The 26,853-nt window shown below is 66.8% G+C and overlaps 2 protein-coding genes across 2 annotated transcripts in view; one reads left to right on the forward strand and one right to left on the reverse strand.

The window, feature by feature from the left end:
* SKI (SKI proto-oncogene) overlaps nucleotides 1-18,953 on the forward strand; it is a 56,011-nt gene extending 37,058 nt beyond the window's left edge. Inside the window, exons 2-7 of the mRNA XM_057750252.1 lie at nucleotides 13,217-13,336; nucleotides 13,418-13,533; nucleotides 13,940-14,202; nucleotides 14,324-14,625; nucleotides 15,202-15,432; nucleotides 16,002-18,953. Coding sequence (XP_057606235.1) covers nucleotides 13,217-13,336; nucleotides 13,418-13,533; nucleotides 13,940-14,202; nucleotides 14,324-14,625; nucleotides 15,202-15,432; nucleotides 16,002-16,190 — 1,221 coding nt within the window. The 3' untranslated portion in view covers nucleotides 16,191-18,953. The remainder of the gene's footprint in view (nucleotides 1-13,216; nucleotides 13,337-13,417; nucleotides 13,534-13,939; nucleotides 14,203-14,323; nucleotides 14,626-15,201; nucleotides 15,433-16,001) is intronic.
* A 4,080-nt stretch (nucleotides 18,954-23,033) lies between these two features.
* LOC130829062 (basic proline-rich protein-like) lies at nucleotides 23,034-26,133 on the reverse strand. Its single transcript, XM_057695228.1, has 4 exons — nucleotides 26,078-26,133; nucleotides 23,446-25,484; nucleotides 23,344-23,403; nucleotides 23,034-23,170 (listed from the first exon to the last, which is right to left on the reverse strand). The coding sequence occupies exons 1-4, from the start codon at nucleotides 26,131-26,133 to the stop codon at nucleotides 23,034-23,036; spliced, it is 2,292 nt and encodes a 763-aa protein (XP_057551211.1).
* Between the last annotated feature and the right edge of the window lie 720 nt (nucleotides 26,134-26,853).

A 26,853-nucleotide genomic window follows, 5' to 3' on the forward strand; every position in this document is an offset into this window, starting at 1 on the left:
GGGCCTCCTCGGCTGTCTGTCTGCACGTGCAGTGCCCGGCGGGGAGGGGGACCTGCCCCTGGGGCTGGGGTTCAGGCCGCTGCGGAGCTGGGGGCAGCTCCTCCGGGAGCCCTCCTGCCGGCGGAGGGGGCCGCACAGGGTCTGGCCCGGCGGTGCCGGCCAGGTCCGGTGGGCCTTCCCTCCTGCCCGCGCTGTCCCGCTGGTCCCACCGCCCACGCCTGCCCCGCCGCAGCCGCCGCCTCTGCACCGGGTCACCCTGCTTTCTCTCCGGGCTGCTTGCAGGTGTGGGTGAGGGGCCGGGCTGCGCCCCCGCAGCTGCTGCACGGCTCCCAGAGCCCCTCTTCCCGGGAGCCTCTCCCGCGGAACCCAGGGTCTCCCGCTGACCCGGAGGCGATGCTCTGGGGAGAGCGCCCCGGGTCGAGCTCCCTTCCCTTCCCCCACCAGAAGGCCTGCGCCCGGAGGAGGTGAGGTGGCTTTTGGGCCGCCCTCCTGGGGGCACCTGCCCAACGGGCTGCACCCACCCTGGGCTCTGCTCTGGCCACCGCAGCCCCCCGGAGGGTGGTGTGGGCGCTGCACGGGTGGTCCTGTGGGTTCCTCCCCATCAGGGGCCGGAGTGGATGGGAGTTTAGGGACCACGTGTGTGCTTTCCTGGACAAGTGCATCTCCAACGATAAAAAGAAGTGACCTTTTCTGTAATTAGAATTGTGAGCACAGAGAACCTTTAGGCTCTGAAGTGTGTTTGGACCTCCGCAGGCAGCCCTGTTCAGGTGCCTGGTGGTTTTCACAAAACTGCGGGGAGCTGGGCAGCTGTTTGCGGCAGCCTCCCCAGAGAGCTTCTGTTTTCCCTGCCATCCCCAGCCCTCTGTGCACTTGGGAGGTGTCAGCACCCGGGCTTAAAAACTCTTCCTTTGGAAGATCTTATTCCTTAACAGGTTAGAGACTGGCGTCCAAGTTCCCTCGCCCGTTGAGCCGAGGCTCAGCTCCGCGGCTGGGGGCCCCTGGTGAGGCTCCTGCGTGCCCTGGAGCTCCACGTGGGTGGCACTGGACTCTGTGGGCAGCCCTTTGCCCCGGGTCCCCGAGGACAGTGAGCGGCCGTTGCTAAGGCTGTGCAGCTGGGCACCTCGTGGGTCCACAGTGACCGTGTGCCTTGAGGGTCTGGGCCGGCTGTGTAACTTGGCTTTGGTCTGGGGAGCAGGAGGAAAGGGCTAAAGCCACTGAACTGACTGCCCTTCATCTCCCTTCTGAGGTCTCGCAAAGTGTCATGGGGGCTTTGTTGCTATTTAATGCCATTTTCGCATAAAGAAAAATTAAAAGTTTGTTATTGCCTTAAGTTTTACTGCCCTTCTTCTACCAGTGATGTGAGCTTTACACGCAGACGTGAGGGCATCTGAGGTGTGTGCACGGTTGCTGCAGGCACACCTGTGTCTCGTCCTTCCTTACTGACCCGGCTGCCCCCCAGCTCCCTCTGCCTCCATCTGAGGCACGGAGGGCGGGAGGGATGAGAATCTGGGCATCTGGCTCCCCTTCTGGCCCGGGATCCGACTCCAGCATGGCTACGAGAGGCCAGGACGGCTGCACGTGTCCCCCGGGGTGGGGTCACACTCTTGTCCCGTTGGACTTCATTTACGAAATAACGTGAGCAAAGGTGAAGTTGTCACGGATTCCCAGGTGACCCCAGCAGGGCATTGACCGCAGCGTGTCTGGTCGTGTGTCTGCACAGCCAGCGCTGGAGGCTTTTCTTCAGGTTAAAAAGGCCTTGTAGGAGGGGCCTCCTGTGACCCTCTTCTCCTCCTGCCTTCTGCCCCGGGGCGCTGTGGGGGTGGGTGTCGGGCCCTGGATGGCCGGCAGACTCTTGTTCTGTGTGGAGATTGGCCGCATGGCCCCTTCGGGTGGGCACCTCTTGGGGACATTTTTACTTAGGTTCTGAAGACGGTGAAAGTGTTTCCTGGACAGGAGAAATCCTGACGTGGAGAGAAACGGGCATGTTCCAACGTGGGCGGTTGGCACCTTGAGAACGGTGCAGGCTCTGTGGCCCCTGCACGGTGGACACCGGGAGGGTCTGCTCCCCTGGATCAGCGTGGGGAACCCCGTCCTCTCAGGGCCCAGGGAGCCGGGGTGCCGAGGGCAGCACCCTTTCCCCTGTGCTCCTCAGGATGTGTGTGTGGGGGGGGTGCTCGGGGTCCAGCACATGCCCTCGCCCAGGGCCGGGCCTCTTTACTGGAGTCGTGTCTGTGTGTCAGTAAACCACACGTGGGGGTGGCGCACGCCCTGCTCCGAGGGGCTGTAGTTGACCCTTGGGGGTCGTGGCAGTGCCCTTGGGACACTGATGGCGGCTGGGATCTGGGCATTTCTTCCGGGTGTGGAGCTCCTGGTCCTCCTTTCTGGGGCTCCTGCACAGGCGAGCTGTTCTTTGGAGCTCAGGGAAGGGCCGCCACGTGGGAAGCGGGGTTGGAGGAAGAGTGGGCTTTCTTTACACGGAGATGTGGCGGGTTCGGGCTTCCAGCCCGAGGCCTGGCGACTCCTTCTGCAAGAATGGGTGGTGGCTGAGATGGCGGGGACGCGTCTGGGGACACATCCCTGCTTCTGCCTCCAGTCAGGTGTCCTCCAGGGCCGGGTGCTGAGCAGCCACCGGCCTCCCTCCCCCCGGGTGCTCCCCTATCTGCCTCCCCCCCATGCTTAGCCGAGGCCGGGGAGGAGGCCGAGGGAGACCCTCGGTCTGCGTCAGGTCCACGTTTGGAGGAGGGGAAGGCCCTTTGCTGGCAGAAGGCAGGAGGCTGCCTGGACCCAGCGGCCTGAGGTCGTGGGTCAGCGTCCTGACTGATGTGACCAGTTGGAGGCGGGGGCCTCTCTCCCCGCCGAGGGCTTGTGCCAGGGCCACCCGGAGCCCCCCCACCAGCCTGCCGGGTTTAGGGCTGTGCTCTGTGAAAGGCCTGTAGGGCCGCCACTGGCTCCCAGCTGCCCCGTGCCCGGACTTCCCGCTGAGGCTGTCGCCTGGGGCAGGTGACAGATGACACAGGAGAGCGTGGTGTTACGTGTGCGCGCAGGCGACACACTCGCCCCCGCACGCCCGCCTGCGCGCGCCCCGGCCTTGTCCTGGCCCGACCGCGGCAGGTGTCGCCGTGAGTCGGGGAGCGCGTGGGGGCGGCCTGGCCTCCGGGGCGTGCTGCTCGGAGGAGGCGGAGGGGGCCCGGGGCCCGCAGGGCGGCGAGGGAGACGCGGGGTCCACGAGGAGGCTCCACCCCCCCGGCGGCGGGGGTGGGCGTGAGAGGAGGGGCCGGCACGTGGGCGGGCGGGGGGCGGGAGGCGGGCAGAGCTGCTGCCCGCCCGTGTGCCCGCGGCCCTGCCGGGGCCCGTGTCTGGGGGCGGCACCCGCGCCCTGGCGGTTTCTGCGTCAGAGGCTTGCCGCGGGTTAGAGGGGGGGCCGACCGTCCCGAGGGCCTGGCGGGGTGAGGGCTGTGACGGGCCCGGGGGGGGGGGGGGGCCGGCCCACTCCTCCTGCTTCCCCGCAGCCCGGCTCTCAGTCGCCCTGCAAGAAGGGCGGCCGCCGTGTCCCGCGCTGCCTGCCGGCCGTCGCACCTTGTCTTCTGTTCTGGAGGCTCTGGATGCAGAGGCCTGCTGGTCCCCCTCCCTCTCTGCCCGGGGGCCGGGGACCTGACGTCCACGACGGCCGCCCCCCACCCCCACCCCCACCCCCACCGGTGGGTCAGGGCGCTGGGAGAAGACCCTGTTGGCTCAGCACCTCTCAAAAACAAGAACGTTGTTGTAGGAGTAAAATAAGCCCCCAAACAAAAACCGTGGATTTTCAGAACAGCTTCATTGTTCTCGGGGTACTGGCTTTTGGGTTTTTTTTAAAAGTCCTTTTAACAGTTACTTTCCAGTGACTGCGAAGGAAAAGAAAGGTTCCGTTCCACCCGCCTGGTCCAGCGGGGGACTTCCCCTGATTTTCTGCTGCTGAAAGGGAGGTTTTGCAGGGGTGTGGGGTGATGGGTGTGCCCGGCCTTGCGCCGCGGGGCTGGTGGCGGGTCCGCGGGGGGAGTAGGGGCACCGGAGGCCTCCCGGGGTCTTCAGGGACACCCCTTCCCAGAGCCCCGCCCCCCGCCGCCCCAGTCTCAGCGGGAAGGATGGCAGGGGGTGGGTGGGTGGGGGGCCTCCTTCTGGGAACCGGACCGAAGGTTCCTCTTGTTTGGTCCCTCCTTGGGGAGGGAACCCGGCCCCCGCAGCTGAGGTCTGATTCTGGGGGGAGGGGCAGTGACTGTTTCCTTAGGAAAGTCTTCACTTATTCTCATCAGCGGTGTGGAATTAACAGAAGAGATGACCTACTTAAATTTTGAAAAAAACCCAAAGCGAATCTGTAAAATTGCCATTTCCCTTCATTTTGGGGTTTGGGGTTGTCTTGCAGATTTAATCTGCTTCCTCCGTACCACAGTAATCAGAAAATAGGTTAATTTAAGCATAATATGAAATGAATTATCACGTGGAAAGTATTAATGGTACAAAAACAGCTCTGCAGTTTCTGGAACTGGAAAATCTGCAGAACCATCCACGACACAGTCCTTGGGCTGCTTTAGAGGTGGTGGTCTTGAGCCTGGGGGCTGCGAGCCACCCCGTAGGGGATGTGAGTGGTGTTGGCAGGACCTTGTCACAAAGCCTAGGTGGGACGCGGATGGCCCGGGGCAAGGGGTGGAGGGACACCCGCTCTGTGGCCTCTCTGGGGGTGGGCGTCCCTGCAGGAAGGAGCCTGCGGTTCCCTGCCGTGCCCACCCCGGGCAGGGGGTAGGGCAGCTGGGCTGGCCCCTGGCGGGAGAGTCCAGCAAAGGGGGCAGCCCTGTGTGGGGCCATGGGCCTGCCCGGAGCTGGTGCCCGTCCACGGTTTCTCTCTGTGTCTGCTCCTCTCAGGCTGGGTCTGTTTAGGCGTTTCCACCCTGTGCTCCTTGCCTGTAGGGTCTGTGGGTGTCTGCATGGTGCCCCCCCCCCCCCCCGTCCCAGGGGTCCATGCAGATCCTTGGTTATGGGTCCTGGAGGGGCTTTCCCCTGCACGGCGGTCATGGCAGGCCTCCTGGGCCAGCGTGGGACATGGGCGTTTCCTCCTAGGCTCAGCTCCTCGCCAAGGGGATGCTTGGTGGTCCTCTCCGGTGTCAGAGTGTGCGGAGGACGGTTCCAGGGCTGAGAAGCGGGCCTGGGGGCTGCTGCTCCCTAGGGAACCCGGCCTGATGGCTGTGGCAGCTCCACCGGGGGTGGGTCAGGTGGGGGTGGGTTGCTTTGAGGGCAGATGCTGCCGGCAGGAACATTTCATCTCTGTGGTCCTGGCGTTTGCTCTGCTGGTCCAGTGAAGGACAGGAAGGCTACAAGACGGGCAGCCGGAGCGTGGGAGTCTCTGAGTGTGACCAAGACCCCAGCCTCCCTGGCCGGCGGCCGGCTTACCCTGTGCTCTCCCCGGAGCCCCCACCTCGAGCCCAGCTGGGCCCCCGTCATTACACTCAACCTGTCCTTGCTGTGGGGGACGGACCCCCCGGTTACTGTCCCAGGGCTTGGAAATCTCAGGAATGCTTCTAGTACGTTTCTTGTTCCTCACCTAGAATCTGGGCGACAGACCCTCCGTCCCGTCTCACCTGCAAACCAGCAGCGACTTTGTAACTCAGAAATATCACTTAGGAGTGGAATTCCACCTTAAGATTTGCTTTCTTAAAAAGGATATATTTTTTATTTTATTGTTGCCTCTAAGTTAGAAATAGATGCGTTGTGTTCAGATTCCTAGACGTGGTTTTCATATGACATCTGTAACTTAAAACAGAGCCCCTCACACTCAGACAAGTTTTTGCCGACTCGTGGGTTTGTGCGAGTGTCTCGCGCCGCTTTCCCGAGGCCCCTGCCTGGGCGCGGGTCCACTCTCGCGGGTGGGAGGTCCCTGAGGTTGGGGGCAGGGGCTGCTGTGTCTTCGCAGTGGCTCGGAAGATGCCGAGTGCAGTCCTCAGAGGGTGCTGCCCCGGGCGTGCCCACGTGGCCACGTCGTGGCGGGGGACCTGGGTCTTCAGGTGCTGAGGGTCGGGGCACAGAGTAGGGAGGGTTGGAGGGGGGGTGCTGGTGGGGGGGGCGGAGCAGGTGGGTGCTGGCCACCGCCGTGGGAGGGGTGGCCTGAGCGACACCCTCTGCCCCCACCTGTGAATTGGCACCAGGCTTGAGACAGTCAGCCGGGGTGGGGCTGCCGGGGCGCCCGCTGCCAGAACGCTGGGCCACAGGGCTTGGGAGGCGGGGGCCAGCGTGGGTCTCGGGAAGTAGGGGTGCCCCCCTGCCACGCCTCTGCATTTGTGTGCAGCCCACCCCCCTCCCGGCATGGGCCCCTGGCCGGGGCCATGCTGTCCTCCTGGACGTGCCCTGGCTGCCCGGCCAGGTGCCCAGCGGATGCCGGCGCCACCGTCTCGGCGCTGTGGATCAGAGGGGTCCTGTGGGGCCGTGGGGCCGCCTCCCCGGGCTCCTTGGGTGTCCTGCTGCATCCTTTGTCGGGAGAACCGTGAATCAGGAACCGTTGATCTTCAGTGGTTTGGTTTTTCAACCAACAGTTCATTTCATTTTTCTAATAGATATTTTTAATAATAGCTTTATTGAGTTGTAATTCACATGCTGTAAAGCTCACCCTTTCTAAGAGGACGATTCAGTGACTTTCAGTATATGCCGCCCGTCACGGTTGTCTAAGTTTAAAGCACTTCCATCAGCCTGAAAGAAGCCCGTACCCTGTGGGCCCGAGCACCCAGCACCACCGATGCACTTCCTGTCTGCAGATTTCCCTGTTCCGGGCATTTCACGTGAATGGAACCGTGTGGCTCTCGTGTCTGCTCCTCTCACTGGGTACCGTGTCCTCAGAGGCCGACAGTGTCACGTATCCATGCCTCACTCCTCAGGCCGAGTGATGCTCTGATGTGTGGACGGATGGACCACGTTTTGTTTATGCATTCGCCCACTGGTGGATGTTTGGGACGTGTCCAGTCTTTGGCTGTTACAGATAACGCTGCTGTGAATACTCGTGTCTGACTTTTTTGTGGGTGTGTTTTCAGCGCTCTCAAGTGCATGCCCAGAAGTGGCATTGCTGGGTCCTGTGGTAATTCTGTACTTTGGGGGGATTGGCAGACTGTCCCACAGCGGCGGTAGCTCTGCTCTGTTCCTCCCTGCCAGCAGCGCACGGGGTTCCGGTTTCTCCATATCCTCACTGACGCTTCGTATCATCCTAGTGAGTGTGGAGGGGCACCTCGTGGTGTTTTTGTTTTTGTTTTATAAGTTTATTCATTGGCTGTGTTGGGTCTTTGTTGCTGTGTGCGGGCTTTCTCTAGTGCAGTGAGCGGGGGCTACTCCTCGTTGTGGTGCGCGGACTTCTCAGTGCGGTGACTTCTCTTGTTGCGGAGCACGGGCTTTACGCACATGGGCTACAGTAGTTGTGGTGCGTGGGCTCAGTAGTTGTGGCTCACAGGCTGTAGAGCGCAGGCTCAGTCGTTGCGGCGCACGGGCTTTGTTGCTCCGCGGCATGTGGGATCTTCCTGGAGCAGGGCTCGAACCTGTGTCCTCTGCATTGGCAGGCGGATTCTTAACCACTGTGTCACCAGGGAAGTCCTTCGTGGTGTTTTTTAAAATTCTAATTTTTTTTGAGGTGATTATAGATTCACGTGCAGGTGTGCGAGGTAATGGATATTCCTATGCACTTGGTTCTAGGTGCCCGCAGGTTCTGGTACTGGGTCTGAGTTCTTCTTTCCAGTCCTCTTGGGTATTTACCAGGCGTCACAGGGTGGTTCTGTGTTCAGCTTCCCTAGCGGCTGCCCCAGGTCACGTTCCCGCCACCGGCACACAGTCTCTCGATTTCCCTCCATCCTCACCGACACTTGCTTTCTGGCTGTGATTGTAGCCGTCCTCGTGGGTGTGAGGTGCGTTTCCCTGTTGGTCAGTGACACCGAGCGTCTTCGTGTGCTTGTTGGCTGCATGTGTCTTCCTAGGAGAAACGCTGCTCAAGTCCTTCGCCCCGGAGCTGGCTTGTTTCTCTGCTGAGCTGCGGTTCTTGCTGTGCTCTGGGTCCAGGTCCCTCATCAGAGGTGACTTGCTGAGTTTTTCTTCCGTTCTGTGGGTTCTCTTCACTCTCCGGACGGTGTCCTGGGACGCACAGGTGCTCTGGTTGTGCTGAGTCGCCTCCTAGTTCATCTTTGGTTGCTCGTGCTTTGCTGTCATCTCAGAAGTTCGCTGGCGGCGGGGCTCGCGCCCGTGCCGCCTGGGTGGTTCCTCCAGGCAGTGTGCCTTCGGGTCTCCTCTGAGATGGCTTAAGGAAGCATTTATCGTAGAGGAGCTGCGCAAAAACAGTCTTGGCCTCAGGGAGCCGCGAGGGGCCTCTGCGTGGCCTGGTGAGGATGTGAGAAGCAGAGGGGAGGTTTGGGTTGCGTTCTTTTAAGGAACCGCTTTCCAGCCACGTGGAAAATCTCACAGTGGTGGCGGTGCTGGTCCAGCAGCCCTGACGCCTTCACCATGACTGGCGGCACTCGGGCAGGGGCCTCATCGCGGCTGCTCTTTCCGATCTCAGGTCTCAAAACTGGGTGTTTGGGTGATCCTGCTGCTTCTGCACTGGCCTGGGGGCGGGGGGCGCCCCTGGGCCGTGGGCTGTCGTCACAGTTTCCTGGCTGCGGTTGGTGTTGTGAGTTGGCGGCCAGTGGTCTTGCCCCCGGGCCTCTGACTCCTGACTCTCCCCACGTCTACCCAGAGCTTCCTAGAAACCCTTCCATTGAAGTTAGAGCCTCCTTGGACGGTGGGTGAGACCTGTCCCCAGCCCCTAGCACAACCTGCCTGGGCCTTTGATGCAGAATCTATCTGTTGTCTGACTGTGGGCCAGCGAAAGGGCAGCAGGTCAGGTCTGAGACTGGCTGCTCTCTCAGCATGCAGAGCAGCTCTCCATGCTAGCTGCTGCCTGGTGAGAGGGTGCAGGAGGGGGTGATGGAGGGGACGCAGGAGGGGGTGAGGGAGGGGATGCAGGAGGGGGTGATGGAGGGGGTGATGGAGGGGGCACAGGAGGGGGTGATGGAGGGTGATGGAGGGCTGCAGGCACGTATGCTGCACAGCAGAGCACAGGCATCTGGAGGGCACGCCCAGCTCTGCGTGAGCTTCACGGGAGGCTTCCTGCTCACCTGGGGGGGGTGTGGTCACGCCGAGAGGTTGGGACCTGGCCCCTTGGATTGACCTGTGGAGCCTGCTTGTGGTCTTCGTTTGTCCTGAAGAGAAGCTGCCTCTGGGGAGGGGCTGCTGGTCCTCCTGCACCTGATGGTGGGAGGACCGCGTGCTGCTGGCTGGGCTCGGCCCACCCAGTCGTGCAGACAGTGGATCTGGGGGTGGGGATGACACCGAGGCTGGTGTTGTCCTGTTAACAAGGTGACAGCCAGGGTCTGGCAGCTGGACAGTGCGTGTCGCTTCCTGGCCAGGCACAGCGTGTGGCTGGACCCTCGTCTGGGTCTGGTCCCCAAGATGGAAGAACTCCCGCCCCCAGGACAGAGTTCAGGGACCCGAGTGTCATTTCCTCCATGGGGGGGGGGGGTCTTCCGTCCAGGCCGGGCTCCTTGGCCAGCGGCGCGGTCTCGCTGGGTGGACGCTCCCGCCTGGTCCCCCAGCCGCGTCGCCCGGTGCTGTTGGACCAGAGGCTGTGTGGGTGCTGGGCGCCCTCAGCCCTGCGAGGCGCCCAGGGCCCCCGCGTCCCAGCCTTAGGCCCTGAGGGTTGTGCTGCGAGAAAACAGACCGACCCAGCCTGGGGGGGCGGGGGGTAGGGGGAGTGACTGCTCTTCCGCGGCTGCCAGTGCGCAGCCTGCACAGCTGAGCTCCGCGTGTGCGTGACTGGGGGCAGGTGCATGTGCCCCGCTAGGGCGGCGCGCGGGGAGGCCCCGCATGCGAGTGACTCGGGGCGCCCTGGACAGATGCCTGCCTCCATGCAGGTGGCAGTTCTCAGGGCAACACGGTGCCCACCTGGGCGGGGGCAGCCCCGTGGACCTCATGTCCTGAGGCCTCAGCCCGAGGCCTGCACATCCCACAAGGGCTTGCGGATACCGTTGTGGACCTGAGCGGGGAGGTGACTCTGGCCACTTCCTCCCACCAGGCAGCCACCTGGGTGGCACTCGCTCCTCCCGCGAGCTCGGGGCGTCCCCCTCAGCCCTGCCTGCACGTCTGTGCTCGAGGCCGGGAGTCTGAGCCTTCATCTCCGAATCCCAGGCCCTTCGGGGTGGCCCCGCCCTGGCTGCTGGGCTTCCCTGGCTCTGCCCCGTCTGGGTTGGCGCTGGGCGGCAGCGTGCCCGGCTGGCCCCGGCTCTGCGTGGCGGCTAGTGGGAGCCGCCCCTCCGCACGGACGGCGTCACCCCAGAGCCGGGAACGTGGTGGGCGGGATGCCCCACGGAGCAGCCAGCGCCCAGTGCCGCCAGCCGCATCTGGAATGTTCTTTACCCTTTCTTTCCTCCGGCATCCATGTACGTTTTCTCTTTCTGTTTTAAGATATCCAGGGTAGGGCACAGGAAACGGAGCGTGGAGCGGCAGGGCGGGCCTGTGGGCTGGAGACGGCAGCATCCGGGGGCTCGGGCCAGGGCCCAGCGTCCAGGCTCCGGTGCTGCCAGGCCCCGGGGCTCTCAGTGCAGCGCTGGGGGAGGGGCACTTGGAAATCCACGGCGTGTCTCGTCCTCGACCCGGAGCCCTCCTTCCGCCCCTCCCCACCTCTGGGCCTCAGCACAGGGTTGCAGGCTGCTCCGTGGTGGGTCCACCGCCCGCTGCCTGCAGAGAGGAGCCCTCCTGTTTAGCCTGGCTGGGCTGGCCTGCAGGGCCGTCGGGGCTCAGGCACTAAGTGTGGCCCCTGCGAGCACCAGGAGGCGGACGCTGGAAGCCGCCCCCTGGCCTGCCTGCTGCCCCTGTGCTGGTCTGCCGGGGGTGGCCACGGCCCCAGCAGCCATTCAGATCCCGCTCCACCCGTATCCAGTGGACCCCACAGCTCGGTGCCTCTGACTTGGCTAACACTCCTGGCCTGGGCAGACGTGAACGTCACAGGAGTGACGTCAGCCACAGATTGTACCCCCAGTCCTCGCAGACACACACAGTCCCTGTGGGGCACGCTCTGCAGGCAGGTGCCTGTTCTCTCCTCCTCGGAGATGGACACACGTGGCCACTGAGCAGTGCTGGGGGGGGCGGATCTCCTGGGAGGTTGGCACGGTCCCCGCACGCTGGTCCCCGCAGGCTTCTCCGTCAGGCAGCGCTCGCCCTGCGCTGGGGCGTGTGCGCGGGGCTGTGTGCACGGGGCACGTGCTCCCACTCAGGTCCGTGAACGTGGGGAGGCGGCCGCGGGCTCCCAGCCCCGCTGCTTGGGCGCGTCCTGGGTCTTGAGGTGCCCGGTGGAGTGAGGAGCCGGAGGCCGCGGGCTCACCTCCTTGCAGGGGGGGGACGCGGCCCTCGCTGCCTGCAGCTCTGCCGCCGAACGCCTGCTGTTGCTGGGCTGTGCGTCCCAGGGTTTCGAAGGAGCGACACTCACTCCTCGGGGCCCTGGCGGCCCCGCGCCCGCCCGGGCCTTGTTCCACAGACGCTCCTCCTTGCTGGCTTCCTCACTTTCATAGCCAGTCAGCGGGGCTTCCTGGAAGGCACGCTGGGTCAGGGGTCTCCAGGGTTGCTCAGCTTCCCCAGCCGCCTCCCTGCATCCTGGGTGGACCAGGGCCGGGGCTGGTGGGGGCAGGAGGCTCCAGCCCTTCTCCTGAGTGGGGGGCCGCCCCCACCGCGTGGTGCGGCTCGGGGGGCCTCGTGGGGGTGGCCTGCGGCCCGGGTCGTCTGACACCCCCACGAGGCTCCCTGAGGTTTCTCGGAATTGGAGGAGCCGGCGGGGCCGCTGTGGCTTCTCTCCCGTGAGAACGCGGCTCAGACAGGAAGCCCCACCCTCGCGGGCGCCGCCCCGTCCAGCCCCTCACTGGCTCACCGCAGGAGGCCACCAGGCATTGCTGCCACTCCCTTCCCCTGAAGAGCAGCACCAAGGGGGTCTTTCTTTCCTGAGTGAATGTTTTCAGGTCTGAGCTGACTGTGTGCACCACCTGTGGGACCCCCACACCGCCTCCAGGGGCTGGCGGGCAGGCTGTTGGGGCAGCTGCCCCGTGCAGGGACGGCAGCCGGAGCATCACCGCCCAGCCCCACGGGTCTGGGGCCCGAGAGCCGCACGTTCCCTGGAGCCTGGTTGAGTTAGGGAGCCGGGCTCCCGGGCTGCGGGGTCGGGGGCGCCCCCCCCCCCCCCCACATCCACGCGTGCTGGCTTCTTCGCCCTGGGGGTCTGGGGCCCAGCCTGCCCTGTGTCTCTGGAGTTTTGTAGGGATGGCCCTGTTGACCCTCGGGCCAGTTCTGGGGTTCGCTGTTTCCTCTAGTGCTCCCTGGGGTGGAAGGAGCCCCTTCCTCCACAGCCACCACCCCTCCGCCCAGGTCGGGCCTGGGGGTGACGGGCATCGCCCCCCCGCCGCTCGCCCTCCGTGCTGGCTGTGCCTTGGCCCATGGGGTAGCCTCCTGGACACGCCCAAGCCCCTTGTGAATTCTGCTCGGGCCCCGGCCAGGGAGGAGCCACCCACCTGTACGCCAAAGACAGTTTTGTTTTCTCGGGGTGGGACCTTGTGTCCTCGGGACTCTGGTGCCGGCAGGTTGGAGGGAGTTTGACACCAGCCCAGGAGGCCGCTTGGACCACGGCGCCGAGCAGACACAGTGCTCGGCTGCTGGGGCCGGAGCAGCTATCCCCAGCTTCTTCCTCCAGCAGCAGACCTGAGAAAGTCGAGGGGCTTCCTTGCCGAGCCGAGCACACTCAGCTCGTTTTGGGAACGTTTCCTCCCAGCGGGGAGGGGGCACAGCTCGGGGCGGCTCTGCCAGCCCACCGTGCAGCTGCCCCAGGCCCACGGGGAGCTTCTGAAGTTAGTTCCAGAGTCCTGGTGAAATCCAGAACTCTGGGGCTGCTGCGTGATACCCCTGGAAAGCTCTGCGTGGCCCCGACAGGGCCCTGTACCCGGCCGCCCGTCCCAGCCCTGCTGCAGCCCGAGGGTCCTTTCTGACTGTGTGCAGGACTGCAGCGCCGGGCCCGCTGTGGGTGATGACGCGGGCAGGGTCCACGTGTCCCTGGACGTGCCTCGTGCTTGGCTGCGCCTGAAACCCTGTCCCGGGCCCCAGGGGACCATGCACAACCTGCCAATGGGACCTTTTGTGTCGCTCACAGGTCTCTGAGCCCCCGGCCTCCATAAGAAAAGCAGACGACGTTCCCTCCCAGCACCCCACGTCCTCCGAGAAGGACAAGCAGTCTGGCTGGCTGCGGACCCTGGCCGGCTCCTCCAGCAAGGTGGGGTGCAGGGTGTGCGGGCGCGGGGTGGGCGCGGGGCGGGCGCGGGGACCCAGCTTCTGACGGCGCCTCTGCCGACAGAGCCTGGGCTGCGTCCACCCTCGCCAGCGCCTCTCTGCCTTCCGACCCTGGTCCCCTGCGGTTTCTGCAAGTGACAAAGAGCTCTCCCCGCACCTCCCAGCCCTGATTCGAGACAGGTGAGCACCCGCCAGCTGTGGTGGGCGTCTGCGTCCCAGCTCTGCCCGCCGCAGGGCTGCGCACCAGCCGGGGAGGCAGGTTCCCACGTTCATTGTCACGGAGCTCGAGGCGCAGGGGGTCTGAAGGCGACGTGTCAGGTCCCAGCCCTCCGGTCGCTGAAGTTGCAGACCTGCTGACTCTTGGATGGTGGGCGGGCAGGGGGATCCAGGGCTTTCCATGGCGTCTAGAGTTGCTGCCAGGTCTGTGTTGGCCGGGGCCCGTCCTGAGTATGGTGGCCCGATGGCTGTGTCCAGCTTCCCCAGGGCCCTGGGCTGACGTGTCCGCTCCCACTGGAGCAGGGCCCGCGATGCGGGTGGAGGGGACGGGGCAGACGCCAAGGCCCCAACGCCGGCTGCGCCCCTGCAGCTTCTATTCCTACAAGAGCTTCGAGACGGGCGTGGCCCCCAACGTGGCCCTGGCACCGCCGGCCCAGCACAAGGTGGTGAGCAGCCCGCCCTGCACCACGGTCGTCGCCCGGGCCCCCGAGCCCCTCACCGCCTGCGTCCAGCCTCGGAAGCGGAAGCTGACGGTGGACGCCCCCGGAGCCCCGGAGGTGCCGGCACCCGGGCCCGCGCCAGAGGACGACAAGGACTCGGAGGCCGAGGTGGAGGTGGAGAGCAGAGAGGAGTGTGAGTGCCGCCCCTCCGCCCTCGGGGGGTGGGGGGGGGGGTCCGTCCTCCTCGGGAGGGGGCCTGCCTGGCCCCCCGGAGCCGCCGCTCTGCTAACTTGCGTCTCCCTCTGTCTCTGCAGTCACCTCCTCGCTGTCCTCGCTGTCTTCTCCGTCCTTTACCTCATCCAGCTCCGCCAAGGATCTGAGCTCCCCGGGCCTGCTCGCCCCGCCTGCGGCCCCCGCCGCCCCCGATGCCGCGGCCCCCGCCGACGCCCCGAGCAGCGGGCTGGAGGCCGAGCTGGAGCACCTGCGGCAGGCCCTGGAGGGCGGTCTGGATACCAAGGAAGCCAAAGAGAAGTTCCTGCACGAGGTGGTGAAGATGCGCGTGAAGCAGGAGGAGAAGCTGAGCGCCGCGCTGCAGGCCAAGCGCAGCCTCCACCAGGTGAGGCGGGGGCGGGGGAGGACGGGGACGCGTGCTTTCCAAGACGGGGCTGGAAACCTGAAGTTGGTGGCGCCCACTCCTCCTGTCGCCCCAGCCGGCTTCCCCGGCTCCACCTTCCTTTATTGCCAGGAGCCCTTGCCGAGGGCGGGGCTGTCACCTCAGGGCTCTGCGGCCTCTTGGCCCCCAGGTCTCAGCTGCATTCACACCTCAGCCCGCGTCTGACATGTGGGCCCCAGCACAGCACAGCCCTGCCAGCCCCAGAGCCCTGTTTCAACCACTCGCTCAGAACCCCCGCCTGGTTCTGGTTGGAGGTGTGACTTCCCACAGGCATGTTCATGAGTGTGTTTGCAGGGGGGTGCGTCCCCGAGAAGGGCCACCTCCTCTCCATCTGGCCGCATGGGGCCCCCGGGGCCCGCAGATGGCGCAGTACTTGGGTGAGCCCCTCCCCTGGCCCCAGGGACGCCCCTCGGGCTGTGTGTGGCAGGCACGGAGGGGACCTGGGACCTTGGGAGACGAGGTGGGCGGGGGCGCGGAGGCCTGGCGCAGGGCATCCCTGAGCCGGTGCCCTCGCCCCAGGAGCTGGAGTTCCTGCGCGTGGCCAAGAAGGAGAAGCTGCGGGAGGCCACGGAGGCCAAGCGCAGCCTCCGCAAGGAGATCGAGCGGCTGCGGGCCGAGAACGAGAAGAAGATGAAGGAGGCCAACGAGGCGCGGCTGCGCCTGAAGCGGGAGCTGGAGCAGGCGCGGCAGGCGCGCGTGTGCGACAAGGGCTGTGAGGCTGGCCGCCTGCGGGCCAAGTACTCGGCCCAGGTGCGCGGGGCCGCCAGTGCCCCAGGAGGACGGAGGGGGCGGGCACGCCGTTGGCACCTCAGGGTCCCTCCCCTCCTTGCAGGGTCCCCTCCGGGCGTGGGGGGCCTGCAGGGTGACCCAGAACCGCTGGGCTTTGGGGTCTCCCTTCCACGGGGGTGTCGTGGCTCCAGGCTCTCCTCCCCTCCTGTCCTGGGTGGGGGGCTGCGCCCCCTCTTAACACACCTTTAAAAGTCTCCGCCTGTCCCAGCGGCCATCTTGCCAGGCCAGAGGCTGGGAGATGGGGCCCACACAGCCTCTCCTCCGGCCTCACTGCCGCCTCAGGGTCCCGGGCTGGACCCAGAAGGTCCAGGTGCCTCGAGGCCTCCACGCCCAGGGCTCCCACTCAGTTCCCCCACTCCGGTCTCTGCGGGCAGGGTTGGTGCCGCCTGGAGGCACGCCCGGGCCCTGCCAGCCTCCCTAGCCCGGGTCCAGTGGGCGGCTGGTGGGGCGAGCCTGGGACGGGCCGGGGGGCAGGCCAGGGCAGTGGCCGGGTGGGGAGCAGGCCCGGCTGACGCGGGTGTCCCTTTCAGATCGAGGACCTGCAGGTGAAGCTGCAGCACGCGGAGGCCGATCGCGAGCAGCTGCGGGCTGACCTGCTGCGGGAGCGGGAGGCCCGGGAGCACCTGGAGAAGGTGGTGAAGGGGCTGCAGGAGCAGCTGTGGCCGCGGCCCCGCTCCGAGGCCGCGGGCGGCGAGAGCACAGCCGAGCTGGAGCCCTAGCCGGACCCGCTGTCTGCTGCGCGGGGCGGACGCCACGGGGCGAGCGGGTGGTGGGGCTGGGGGCTCCGTGTCGGTGGGGCCGCCCCCCCCCCCCCCCCCCCCCCCAAGTCCATATAGCACAACGTCTTACTGTGCCTAGAACCAAGCAAGTGTTTGGAACCACATACTTTTGGAATCCACTGCAAAATTTTCTACTGGCCAAGTTCAAGCGAGCAAGCCGGTCTCCAACTGCAGCCGAAGACGAGGCCAGCTCGGTGGCTGCGGCTGGCCCTTTGCTTGCCGGAACATTCTAACATTTACACTTTTGTTATAAGCTATTTAAAACCAATAAGGAGACTTGATATTCAGAGAAGTCCACACGTTTTTTAATGACTGACTTTTAAAAGCCCCACCCACACGTGACGCCACCTGAGGACCCGCAGGGGAGCCGTGGTGGCAGCCGCCCTGCCCCTCGAAGCCATCACAGCTCATCCGCGCCCGCAGCCGCGTGACAACACGAAGGGTTTTTCTCCAGAGTCTATTTTTTCAGCGACAAGGACCCCCGTCTCCCGTGCTGTCGCCGGGAAGGGCCCGGAGAGCCGCGCACGCACGAGGAGCTGGAGCACTGCCGCCCCGCCGCCCGCCCGCCGCCCGCAGGTGTGTCCACGGGGTGTCCGCAGGTGTGCTCCCCGGAGGCCGCGGGAGGCGGGTCCGCGCTGGCCGGGCACACGCGCCCTCGACCAGGCAACCCTTCTCAGTTCGGGAAACGTTGCGCCTTCTGTTTGGGGACTGAGGCTGCAGCATTGGAACAAAACACAGCATTATTTCACTTTTTCTTTTTCTTTTTGTTTGTTCGTTCATTTAAACGTATATTTAGAACTGCACTTTGTCAAAAATCTTCCCTTCTCTTTTTATTCCCCAGTTAACTGCGGTTTTTACCTTCAAATACTGCAAACCGATTTATAGAGCACTCACATCCTACGTGCTCGAGTGTTTAGAAACCCCTCTGGTGCTTGGTTGAACAAGGGAATCACACAAAAACGAAAATGCAAAAACTGAACTTCGGGGGGTAGTTCTGTGCCTTCCAGCGTCTTGTACAGCAAACCCTGACTCGTCTTTTTACCCCCAGAATATGTCTTCAGTAGGTATTGAATCTGCCACTATCACAATGAGTTACTTGCATTTATTCCAAATAATCTCGTTTACTCTCAACTGTATGCGAATTGTATAAGGTTTCTTACGCCCAAGCTTGAAAAATGATTTCCCAGTAGACGAGGTGGCTGCCCGTCCTAAAATCGTGGTATTTATTTACGTGGAGAGATCTTACCCGAAGCCTCTGCTTGACTCGGGTCCCACGGCCCGGCAGCTGCGAGCGTGGCCGCTGAGTGGAGGGGAGGCCGGGGGACGGCACCGCCGGTGGGGTTTTGCCTGCGGTTTACTGGGGGGGGGCCGGGTGCTGCCGGCCCCCCTTCTAAAGTGCAATGCAAAAGGGACATCGTGTATATGCAGCGTTTGTTTGGTTGTTGTTTTTTTTGGTTTTTGTTTTTGTTTTTTAATTTTTTTTTGCTTCTGTTTTCTTTGCGGTTATTAACTCTGTATGCATGGAATTTAAAACCTCTGCCATACGTATATCCACCGATGGGCATTATTACCGTGTCGTGTAGAGGGTCGGTTGTGTCACGCAACACTCAGAATGCTGTGTTTAGCCTTGTTTTTCCAGAGTTGTGTTTTTTCGGTCATTTCTTCAAGGGAAAGTAAATGATTTAGCTGGAGCAAAGCGTCCCGCGTGTCCGTGTGCTTCTGTGCGGCTGTGCTGTTGCCAAGTCTGAAACGCGCAGTGAGATCGCAGGGCCCCCGGGACCCGCCCGAGGCCACCTGGTTTGCTCCATTTACTTTGAGTTTTCAGGCTCCAGAGGGAGACCCATTTTTCCAAGTCGCGTGTGGGGCCCCGCGCCTCCTCGTCCGCACGTCTCGGCCCCGGGGTCCGCGCCGCCCGCGTCCGGCTCGGTCCCCGGGCATCGGGAAGAGCCGGAGGTGCCGCGTCGGCGGCGGCCCCCGGGCCAGGCCGGTGGAGGGCTGCCCAGCCTGGCCCGCGTGCCCGTCCTGGGGGGCGGCCCGCCGTGCAGCCGCAGCCGCGTGTCTTTGCAGAAGAGGCCTCTCCCTCCTCGGCTGCTGACCCTCCCCCGCGTGGTGCCCGTTCTCAGAACGAGCGTGTGTTCGGTTTAATCCCTCATCATTTCTGTGCTGAAAGGAGACTTTCAACGAAGGGAAAAAACAACAGCAATAACATTCACATCCTCGGAGCAGCTAACTCACGTAATATCCTGCTTTTCGTACAGAGCGCGCCGGTGTACAAAGCGACCGTGTAAATACTCTTTTCCTCACACGCGTGTAGCTCATGTGTACGTGGTGGGTCCTTCCCCAGGACCCTCTTCTTACCTGGTAGCTGTCTTGTTTTCCGGGTTGTTTCTGAGGAAGGACACGCCCCCCGTCTCGGGCCGGTCTCCGGGGCGACCCTGCGCGCCCCTGCCCACCGGGCCGGGCGGCCGTCTTGTTCTTCAAGTCAGGCGTCACAAACGACACTTTTTTTTCCATTAAGGAGAAAAACCACAGCTCCACCCTCGTCCCCGCCAGGAGCGTCCGCGTTGCCGTCCCCTCTCTCCTTTGCTGCTGCTAATGACGATATGATGACTTACTCTACTATTCGAAAACTATTTTTATGTAATTAATGTATGCTTTCTTGTTTATAAATGCCTGATTTAAAAAGAAAAAAAGAGCTTGGCATATTTCTCTATTTCTCTGTGTACCCGTTAGTCCTTTGGCACCCTTCCCCCAAACAGATGACATCGTACGATAAAGGACGCCGGCCGCCTTCGGCCACCCCTGGAGCCCCTCCTCTCCGGGCCTCCTCGCCCCTTCTCCAGCCACCGTCAGTCCGAGCCTGGGGCCCTTCGGTCTCCACTGACCCCAAGTGGACGCGGGCACACGCGGGCAGGTCTCGGCTGGGGCGCCCTCCGCCCCCTCCCTCTAGGCCGCGCTGGGCTGTCGTCTCCTTGTACTGCGGGTGTCGGCTGGGGGCCCTTCCTGGCCTGTCCCCCCGGGGCCTGAAGGCCTGCCCCTCGAGGGTAGCTGGCCAACTCCCTGCAGAGCTGCCCCATGTCTTTAATGGGGAGGGGGCCAGGTGGCATCAGAACTGCAGACCCCAACGTGCTGCCCTGAAGGATAAGCAGAGGACCACCCCCTGCCTGCTCGATTCCCTGGGGGCTTCTCCAGACCCCCCCCCCCGCCCCCCGGGTTCTGGGCCCCAGGGTGCCACCTCACTAGGCTTCCTTTGGCCACCCAGGTCTGGCACCCCCAGCCCAGGCCCTGGGGCCTCACAGGTCACCTGTAGAAATGCACCCCAGCCTAGGAGGGCTCCTGGGTCCCTATCTCTTCCCCCGGCCTCGGGAAGCCCCCAGACCTGGGCCCAGACGCGCTCCCCCGCAGCCCCCGGGAAGAGGGTGCAGGATGGGCCATGCTGTGGCTGCAGAAGCTCCCTCCACTTTGGGGCCGCGACTCCACCCAGGCCAGGCTGGGGCGGGGGACAGTGGGGCCTACGAGAAAGCCCCCCCCCCCCCCCGAGGCCCAGGGTCATGGGGTGCCCCCTAGGGCCGGAATCAGAGGCCAGGCTGGGGACAGGTCAAGGGAGGGGAGGCAGGCTGGGCCCTAAGTTGCAGCCGCCGCCCACTTCCCGCTGTGCGTGGGACCCGAGAGCCGGGCCTGGGGTGCTGGGCCCAGTGGCGTGGGCGACAGACCCCCCCGGGTGGGGCACAGCCATGGCATGGCCCTGATGCCGGTGCAGGTGTCACCTGGGCCTGACTCTTGTCCCTCTCAGGAGTGGCCTCCCACTGAGCTGTGGGGCCATCGGTCAGAATCTCAGGGCCCCCTTCGCCGGGCAGGACTGGCCCCTCGGGCACTGCACCCTCGTGAGATGAGGCAGGTACAGCCCCGGGGAGATGCTCCTGGCCCCACTTACCCGGAGTGGGGGGGGGAGAGGGAGAAAGGCCTGCGACCAGACACCGTGTGCGCACTTCCCTGGGCTGTGCGGTCCTCCGTCTGCCTGACCACCGCCTCCGCCTGGACATCCAGGGCGCTGCCCGGCACAGCCTTCTGGGGTCTCCTGAGTGGACAGCCGTCCCCTGTGGCCTGTCAGGGGTCCTGGAGGCACGGGTGCCAGCCGAGGGCAGCCAAGGCCCTGCTCGCTCCAGTGCTGGGCACACACGCCTTCCTCCCGACGTCCGCTGAGCCCAGCAGCGCGGGCCGTGTGATCGGGACAACGTCCCTGTCCAGACTCCCCACCCCCGCAGGGCATCGTCCCCAGTGCACGGCCGCCATGCGCTCTGCAGCCTGCTCCCGTCTCCAGAGCGGGCGCCAGGCCTGTTCCGGGCTCCACCTGGCGACGCGCTCTCCTCACCCTTCCCCAGGGCAACTCCCGCTGCCCGCGCCCCGCCCCGAGGGTCCACGCAACACCCGAGGTCCTGACAGGAGGGAAGTGAGGGGTGGGGAGAGGGGTGTTCCCGAGGGAGGCCGGGGGCTCCAGGGGCTGGGGGGGTGGCGCGGCGGGTCGTCACGTGGTGCTCAGCCCAGTGGGGGCTGGGGGCCGTGGAGCTGGGCCAGTGGCAGCTCCTGGGGGCTCCGGGCTCGGCCACCTTCCTGCGCGGCCCTGGGCTCTGCTCTGGGTTCACCTCTGGGTGTAACCTGACAGCACCGAAGGGCTCTGGGCACCCCCGGCCCAGAGAAGACGGGATGGGAGCCGCCTGAGCTCAGAACCCTCTTCCCAAGTCCATGCTGAAGGGGTCAGGGAGCCCTCAGGGCTCAGGGAGAGGTCAGAAGCTCAGGGAGGGAAGGACCCCTCCTCGGGAATTCCTGGCAGCCCCCTGTCCCCGCCCCCCCAGGCTCAGGACCACCGCGCCAGCCAGGGCCTCTGTAGAGACCCACAGGGCCGTCCCCCAGCCTGGGACCACCCCTCCCCACGGGTGCCTGTTCCTAAGCCCCCCCCCCCACCGAGGCCTGGGGTGCTCCTGGGAACCTACTTGGCTCCCCAGCTTCTGTCGCTGCCTCGTGGCCCCCACCCCCAGCTTTCACTTCTGCTCTTCGGCAGCTGGGGGCTCCACCCCGGCTCCCCCTGCTCTCAGCGGAGCCTGCCTGTCTCTGTCTCGGGGTCCCCACCCCTCCTCTAGTCTGCCGGCCCCAGAGCCACCGTCTGGCCCCCCAGCACCCACCCAGCGTCCTGTGGGCGAGGGGGCTGACCGCAGGCCGAGAGCTGGGCTCTGATCGGAGGAGGCGGATGCCCGGCGCGCCCTCGTGGAAAGAGGAAGCCGCCTGCCTTTTACAGTAACGGGGCACAGCCCATCCTCCCTTCCCTGAGCGCCTGGCCCTCGGTGTGGCCCCCAGCTGCCACCCCACCCACACCCCCAGCAGAGCCCAGCTGTGGCCAGCAGCTCCCTCCCTGGCCCGCTGGCCCCCAGACCCCAGCCTGCCCTGCCCCCCCACCCCCCAGCGCTGCCTGTCCTGTCGCAGGGTCACCCCTTCTTGCTGGCCAGGAAGAGAACGGCCGGAGGGCTCCACAAGCAGGTCTAAGTCAGATGAGGGTGGTCATGAGATCCCTGAGGCGTCCCCACACTGTGCCTGCCAGGCCGCCGGGCAGCTGGTGGTCCACCGGGGCTGGCCTGGAGCCCTGGCCACACTCTGGGTGACCTAGGTGACCTCCCCCACCCCTGCAGGGAGGTGGAATCCCACAGGGAAAAGGGGGGCTAGCCCGTCCCCCAGGACAGCCTGTGCCCTCAGGAAAGGGTGCGGCCGTCCGCAGGATGTGAAACCAGGGCCTGGAGGGGATCCTGGACCCTCCCCACAGAGACCCCCTGTGCTCTGGGGGCAGCAGCCCTGCCCCCTCCTGTCTGCCTGCCCGCTGACGGGCGACCCTGGGAGGGGTGGGGACATAACTTTGGGGACCTGGATGCCTGCCGGCCCCTGCCCCCGAGGACTGAGGACGTGTGCCCTGCAGGCAGGCCTCACACACAGGGCCATCTGTGCCCAGGCCTGTGCCAGGGGCTCCCAGCCCTGGAGCAGGTGGCCACGCGGCAGGGGGTGGCAGGCAGGAGAAGCCAGCCTGACCTGGCTTGCCTTTGAGAGTCCTGTGCCAGGCAGGTGTCCGGCCGGGCTGGGGTCGGGCCTTCCTGCTCTGCGCCTGGCCTGGCAGCCCCTGCAGGCAGGAAGCTCGGCCAGAGCTCTCGCCCTGGTCACTCTTGCTGCCACGGAGGCCTGTTCCAGAAACCTCCAGGGACAGGGCACTTTGTGCAGGAGGGAGATTGAGGTCACCCTCTCTTTAAGGCCCCCGTCAGAGCACGCGTGTCCAGAGCAACCTGAGTCCAGCAAAGCCCAAGCAGAGGAGAAGCAGCTATCTGGCAGCGCCCCGTCCCGAGACCCCCACTGCACCCAGGCAGGCCATCCACACCCTGGGTATGTAGGGAAAGGCCCAGCAGTGCGCACTTGAGTCAGGGTGCCTGGCCTCCCCCTCCTTGTCCCCCACCTCTGCCCCTCAGGTTCCCTCCCCCCCACACCCCCTCCACCAGGCTGAGAACACTCTGGTCCTTCCACCAATCAGGAGATGACAGTGCCAGGCACCTGCCACCTGGGCATCAAGTGTGCACAGACTTGTGTCAGGGCCCACCCCGCACGCCCTCCTGGGCTCCATCCTGTTGCCCTGGGCTCCCCAGGTCCCCAGTGAGGGTGGGGGTGGGGGCCTGCCTGGAAGGAAGGCCTGCAACTGAAACCCTCCATCCTGAAACCCTCCCTGTTCTGGCCAGGCAGGCGGGGCGGGGCCAGCTAGTGACCCTGGCAGGGCCTGGTGCACCGCCGCGCCAGGCGGGCAGAGGCAGCTGGGAGGGCTGTGTCCACGGTGCCCCTCCACGGGGCTCCCAGCCAGAGCGGCTGGCAGCGGGACCACCAGGACAGATGCTCACCTGTGAGCAAGAGAAAGCATCAGACACTGGCAGGAGCGAAGAAGATCCCCACGCCGCCCAGTGCACAGGACGCACGGCCCAAGGCCCCCGCTGGAGAAGGGGAAGGGGCTGGGCTGCCACCGATGGGACTAGAGCCCCAGGTCCTCACGCCCAGGACGGGTGCCGCGCCTCACCTGGGGCAGGGGTCTCCTGGCCCTGGGGCACAGGCTCTGCTCCAGCGGGCGGCTGTGGGGCTGGGGATGGGAGGAGAGCAACGGCGCACCCGCTCTACACACCCGGGGCCGGGCCCGTGAGGTGCCACCGAGAGGCAGAAGTGACCCGGCGCTGGGGCCGGCGCCGCGTGCGCAGCGGAGCCTGGGCGGCCAGGCGGCCGGGCCTGTTTCCCTCCCCTCTCCTCCGGCTCTGCACCTGGGGCTCCGTCGGGCGCCCGGGGCTGCAGCAGCCGCCCAGCGTGGCGAGTTCCCATGGGTCCAAACCCCCACCCTGCTGTGCCCTCAGCGGGGCCTTGACCCGGGGGACGTGCGGCCCACACCCCAGCTTCCTGTTTCTAAGAAAAACAGTCCCAGAAAAGGCCCTGGTGGTTTGCGGAGGAGGCTCCCTGCCAGGGCCCGCCGCGCCGCGCCGCGGAGGGGTGTCGCCGGTCCAGGGGGCTGCGGCCGCGCCAGGCAGGTGCCCCGGCCCTGCGGGGGTCCGCCGCTCCCGACCGCACCCCCGGAGGGAAGGCCGCGGCGGCCCCGACGCGGCCGGCGCGGGAGGCCCGGCGGGTCGCGCGCCCCCGCCAGCGCGGCCGCCCTGCCGGCAGCCCCCCGGCCCCGCTTCACCCGGTGCCCGCGACACCGCGTCTCGGCCGGACGCCAGGCTCGCCCCGGGCCCCGGGCCCGCCCACCCTGGGGAAGGGCGGGGCGCGCGGGCCTCGGGAGAAGGACGCGGCCGGCCGCGAGCCCTCCGAGCGCCGGCTCCTTCCGGCCTGGCCCGAGGCCGGGCCGGGGGGCGGGGGGCCCCGGCAGGCGCTGCGTGGTGAGCCTGGGCGCCCCGCCGCCCGCCTGGCGCGGCTCCGCGCTCCCGGGCCGGAGCCGAGGGCGACCGGCGGCGGCCACGCCCTGCTGGGCAGAGGCCGCGCGGGCCTCGTACGCCCCGCAGGCGGGTCGGCGGGGCGCAGGGCGCGAGCCCGGGAGGCAGCCCTGCGCGGGGTGTCCGCGTGGGGCCCGGCGGGGAGCGGGGGTCACGGAGGGCGGGCGTGCCCGGGAGGGGGTGCGCGCCCGGGAGGGGGTGCGCCCCTCGTGGGCGGTGCCAGGAGCCGAGGGGGGGCCGGGCCCCGCCCTCCGCGGGGAGGCCCCGCCCCGGCGGGGACCGGGCCGAGCCCCCTCCCTCCCCGGAGCCGCCGCCTGCGCCCCGGCCCGGAGGGGAGGGTGCCGCGCCCCGGCCCCGCGGCGGAGGGGCTTCCCGGGGAGGGCGGCGCGTCCGGAAGGGCCGCCCGGCTGCTGCGCCCCCGCCCCGCGGCCTCGGTTTCCGATGACGCGTCCACAGAAACTGGACGCGGCGCCCGGTTTCACTTCCCCTCCCCCTGCCCGGCGTGGGCGCGGGGCCCCGGCCGCCTCCGGCTCCGGCGGGGGTGGGCGCGGGGCGCTTCCGGCCGCGGGGCGGGGGCGGGGTTACGATGCGGCTCCGCCCCCGCCCAGGCCGCCCCTCTCCACGCCTGCGCCGAGCGCGGGGGCGGGGCCGCGCGGGGTCCCCGCCGCCGCCGCCGCGAGACCAGCCCCACCCCGCGAGGGGCGGGGTCAGGGCCCGGCCCGGGTGGGGGCCGAGCGGGCCGGGGACCCCCACCCCACAGCCGGGGCAGGAGGGGGCCGCGCGCTCGGGACGGGGGGGGCGGCGGGGCGGGAGGAAGTGCCCCTCCCCCCGTGCCCCGAGCGCGGGGGAGGAGAGGCGGGACGGGGGAGGGGGGGTAGCCCGGGGGGAGGGGCTTCGGGGGCACGATGCGCGGGAGCCCCCAGGCCGCCAGCCCGGGCGTCCGGCGGGCAGGCGCTCCCCGCGCGCCGGCGGCATCTGCCCCGCGGGGCGGGCGCGCGCAGACGTGTCCCCGCCCCAGAGCGCCGCGCGGCCCGGGGGCGGGGGCCGGGGCGGGGGCCGGCGTGGCGGCGCGACCCCCGGCGGCGGCGGCGGGGACTGCAGCGCCGGGCCAAGCGCGCGGAGGGGCGTGGGGGGGTCCGCGTGCGAAGCCACCGCCCCGGCCAGTTCCCGCGCGGCCCGCTTGGGTGCCTTCGGCTCTAGGGGCCGCGTGCCTTTGACGCCGGATCCGAAGGGAAACCGGATCCTTTGAGACCCCGTGAACTTTGGGGAGCGCGTTCGCACTGGTGTGGAAACGCATCCGCGCGCCCAGACCCCTGCCCGGGCCCCCCTTGAGGCCCTGGGCCCCGTCCCTCCCCCGTGCCCGCTCCGGGCCGGACTGGGCCCTGGTCACTGCTGGGGGCGGCTAAGCATCTCTTGGGGGGGCAGCCCCAGGGCACCCCCGCCCCCTGGGTGCGAGGTGGGGTGGGCCTCGAAGGATGTGCCCGGAGAAGGCCTCACCGTGAGCTGCACCCCCTGGAGGAATGCTCCCCCCGCCCCTCCCTCCATCCCTGTCTTCTGTTGGCCGGGCCTCCTCTGTCCCCCGGCCTCACCGTCCTCGGAGGGTAACCCCCTGATCTGCACACCCTGCTTCTCCCTGGCACTGGCCCGCCCTTGGGGCCCCACCTGCCCCCTCCCCAGGCCCTGTCTTGCCTCTGGGTCCTCAGCCCACCCCCAGCTGCCTCCCCAGCTCGCAGCAGGCCCGGGCAGCTCACTGGCCAGCTCTCCAGTGTGCCCATTGGCCAGCAGGGTCTTTCCTGGTGGCTTCTGTGGTGCCCCAGGTGCTCCCCCAGCCCTGACCTGGCAGCTGCCTGAAGGCTCCCCTTCACTTCTCGGCCTTTGCCCTCTCTTCTCATGGGGTCCTGAGAGGGGTCACCAAGGGTTAGCCCGCAGGATGCGAAAGGTCTGGAGGGCCGGCCTGGTGCAGAGGAGCCTGTGGCTGCCGCAGCCAGGCTGGCATCTGTGCCGCCGGGAGGGCCAAGGAGTGTTGACGGGTTGGAGGGTGGGCAGCGCTCCTCCCGTGCCCCTCCCCAGGTGGCCTCAGGAGGCAGGAACCCCATGGGGCCCACCCCCCTGGGCTCTGGAGTGGCATCTGCGGGAGGGCCCTGCCGTCGTTCCCATTGCTGGGTGTCCAGGGGGAAGGGCGGGGGCCGGGCGTTGCCAGGAGGACGGTGTCCCACGTGTGGGGGGGTGTCGTCGCCCAGGGACTGTGTGGGGTGGGACCCCTGGCCTGCCGGCTGAGCCCCGCGTATCTGGTGGCCCCTGTGATGCTGCCTCCGCTGGTGGCAGTCCTATTTATAGTCTCCATCAGAGACCGTCCCTGGCCGTGGCAGTGGGGCGCCCGCCCGCGCCTCCAGACCCAGGGCCTCGCGCCAGGAGGAGCCTGGGCCGGGGCGGCGGCAGCCAGTGTGGGTTCCCGCCTTGCTCGCTCGCTCCTCCGGCCGCCCCCCAGGCTCGCTGGGGGACCGAGGCAGTCCCGGGCCTGAGGAGGGGGCCGCAGCAGCCACTCCCCGCCTGCCTCTCAGGGTCCGCTGTGCCCACCCCAGCCCGGCTCTTCCATCAGAGAGGTCCCCGCT

Source organism: Hippopotamus amphibius, chromosome 1 (assembly GCF_030028045.1).
Source record: "Hippopotamus amphibius kiboko isolate mHipAmp2 chromosome 1, mHipAmp2.hap2, whole genome shotgun sequence".
NCBI classification, from domain to species: domain Eukaryota; kingdom Metazoa; phylum Chordata; class Mammalia; order Artiodactyla; family Hippopotamidae; genus Hippopotamus; species Hippopotamus amphibius.

Bases quoted from the DNA above. Each gene is read 5' to 3' on its own strand.
- LOC130829062 (XM_057695228.1), bottom strand. From the start codon at position 26,133: ATGAGAAGAGAGGGCAAAGGCCGAGAAGTGAAGGGGAGCCTTCAGGCA. The intron at 25,485-26,077 runs GTCAGGGCTGGG...GGGGTCTCAAAG, and splicing joins AGCCTTCAGGCAGCTGCCAG to GATCCGGTTTCCCTTCGGAT. The intron at 23,171-23,343 runs GTGAGGCGCGGC...TCTTGCTCACAG, and splicing joins CCAGGAGACCCCTGCCCCAG to GTGAGCATCTGTCCTGGTGG.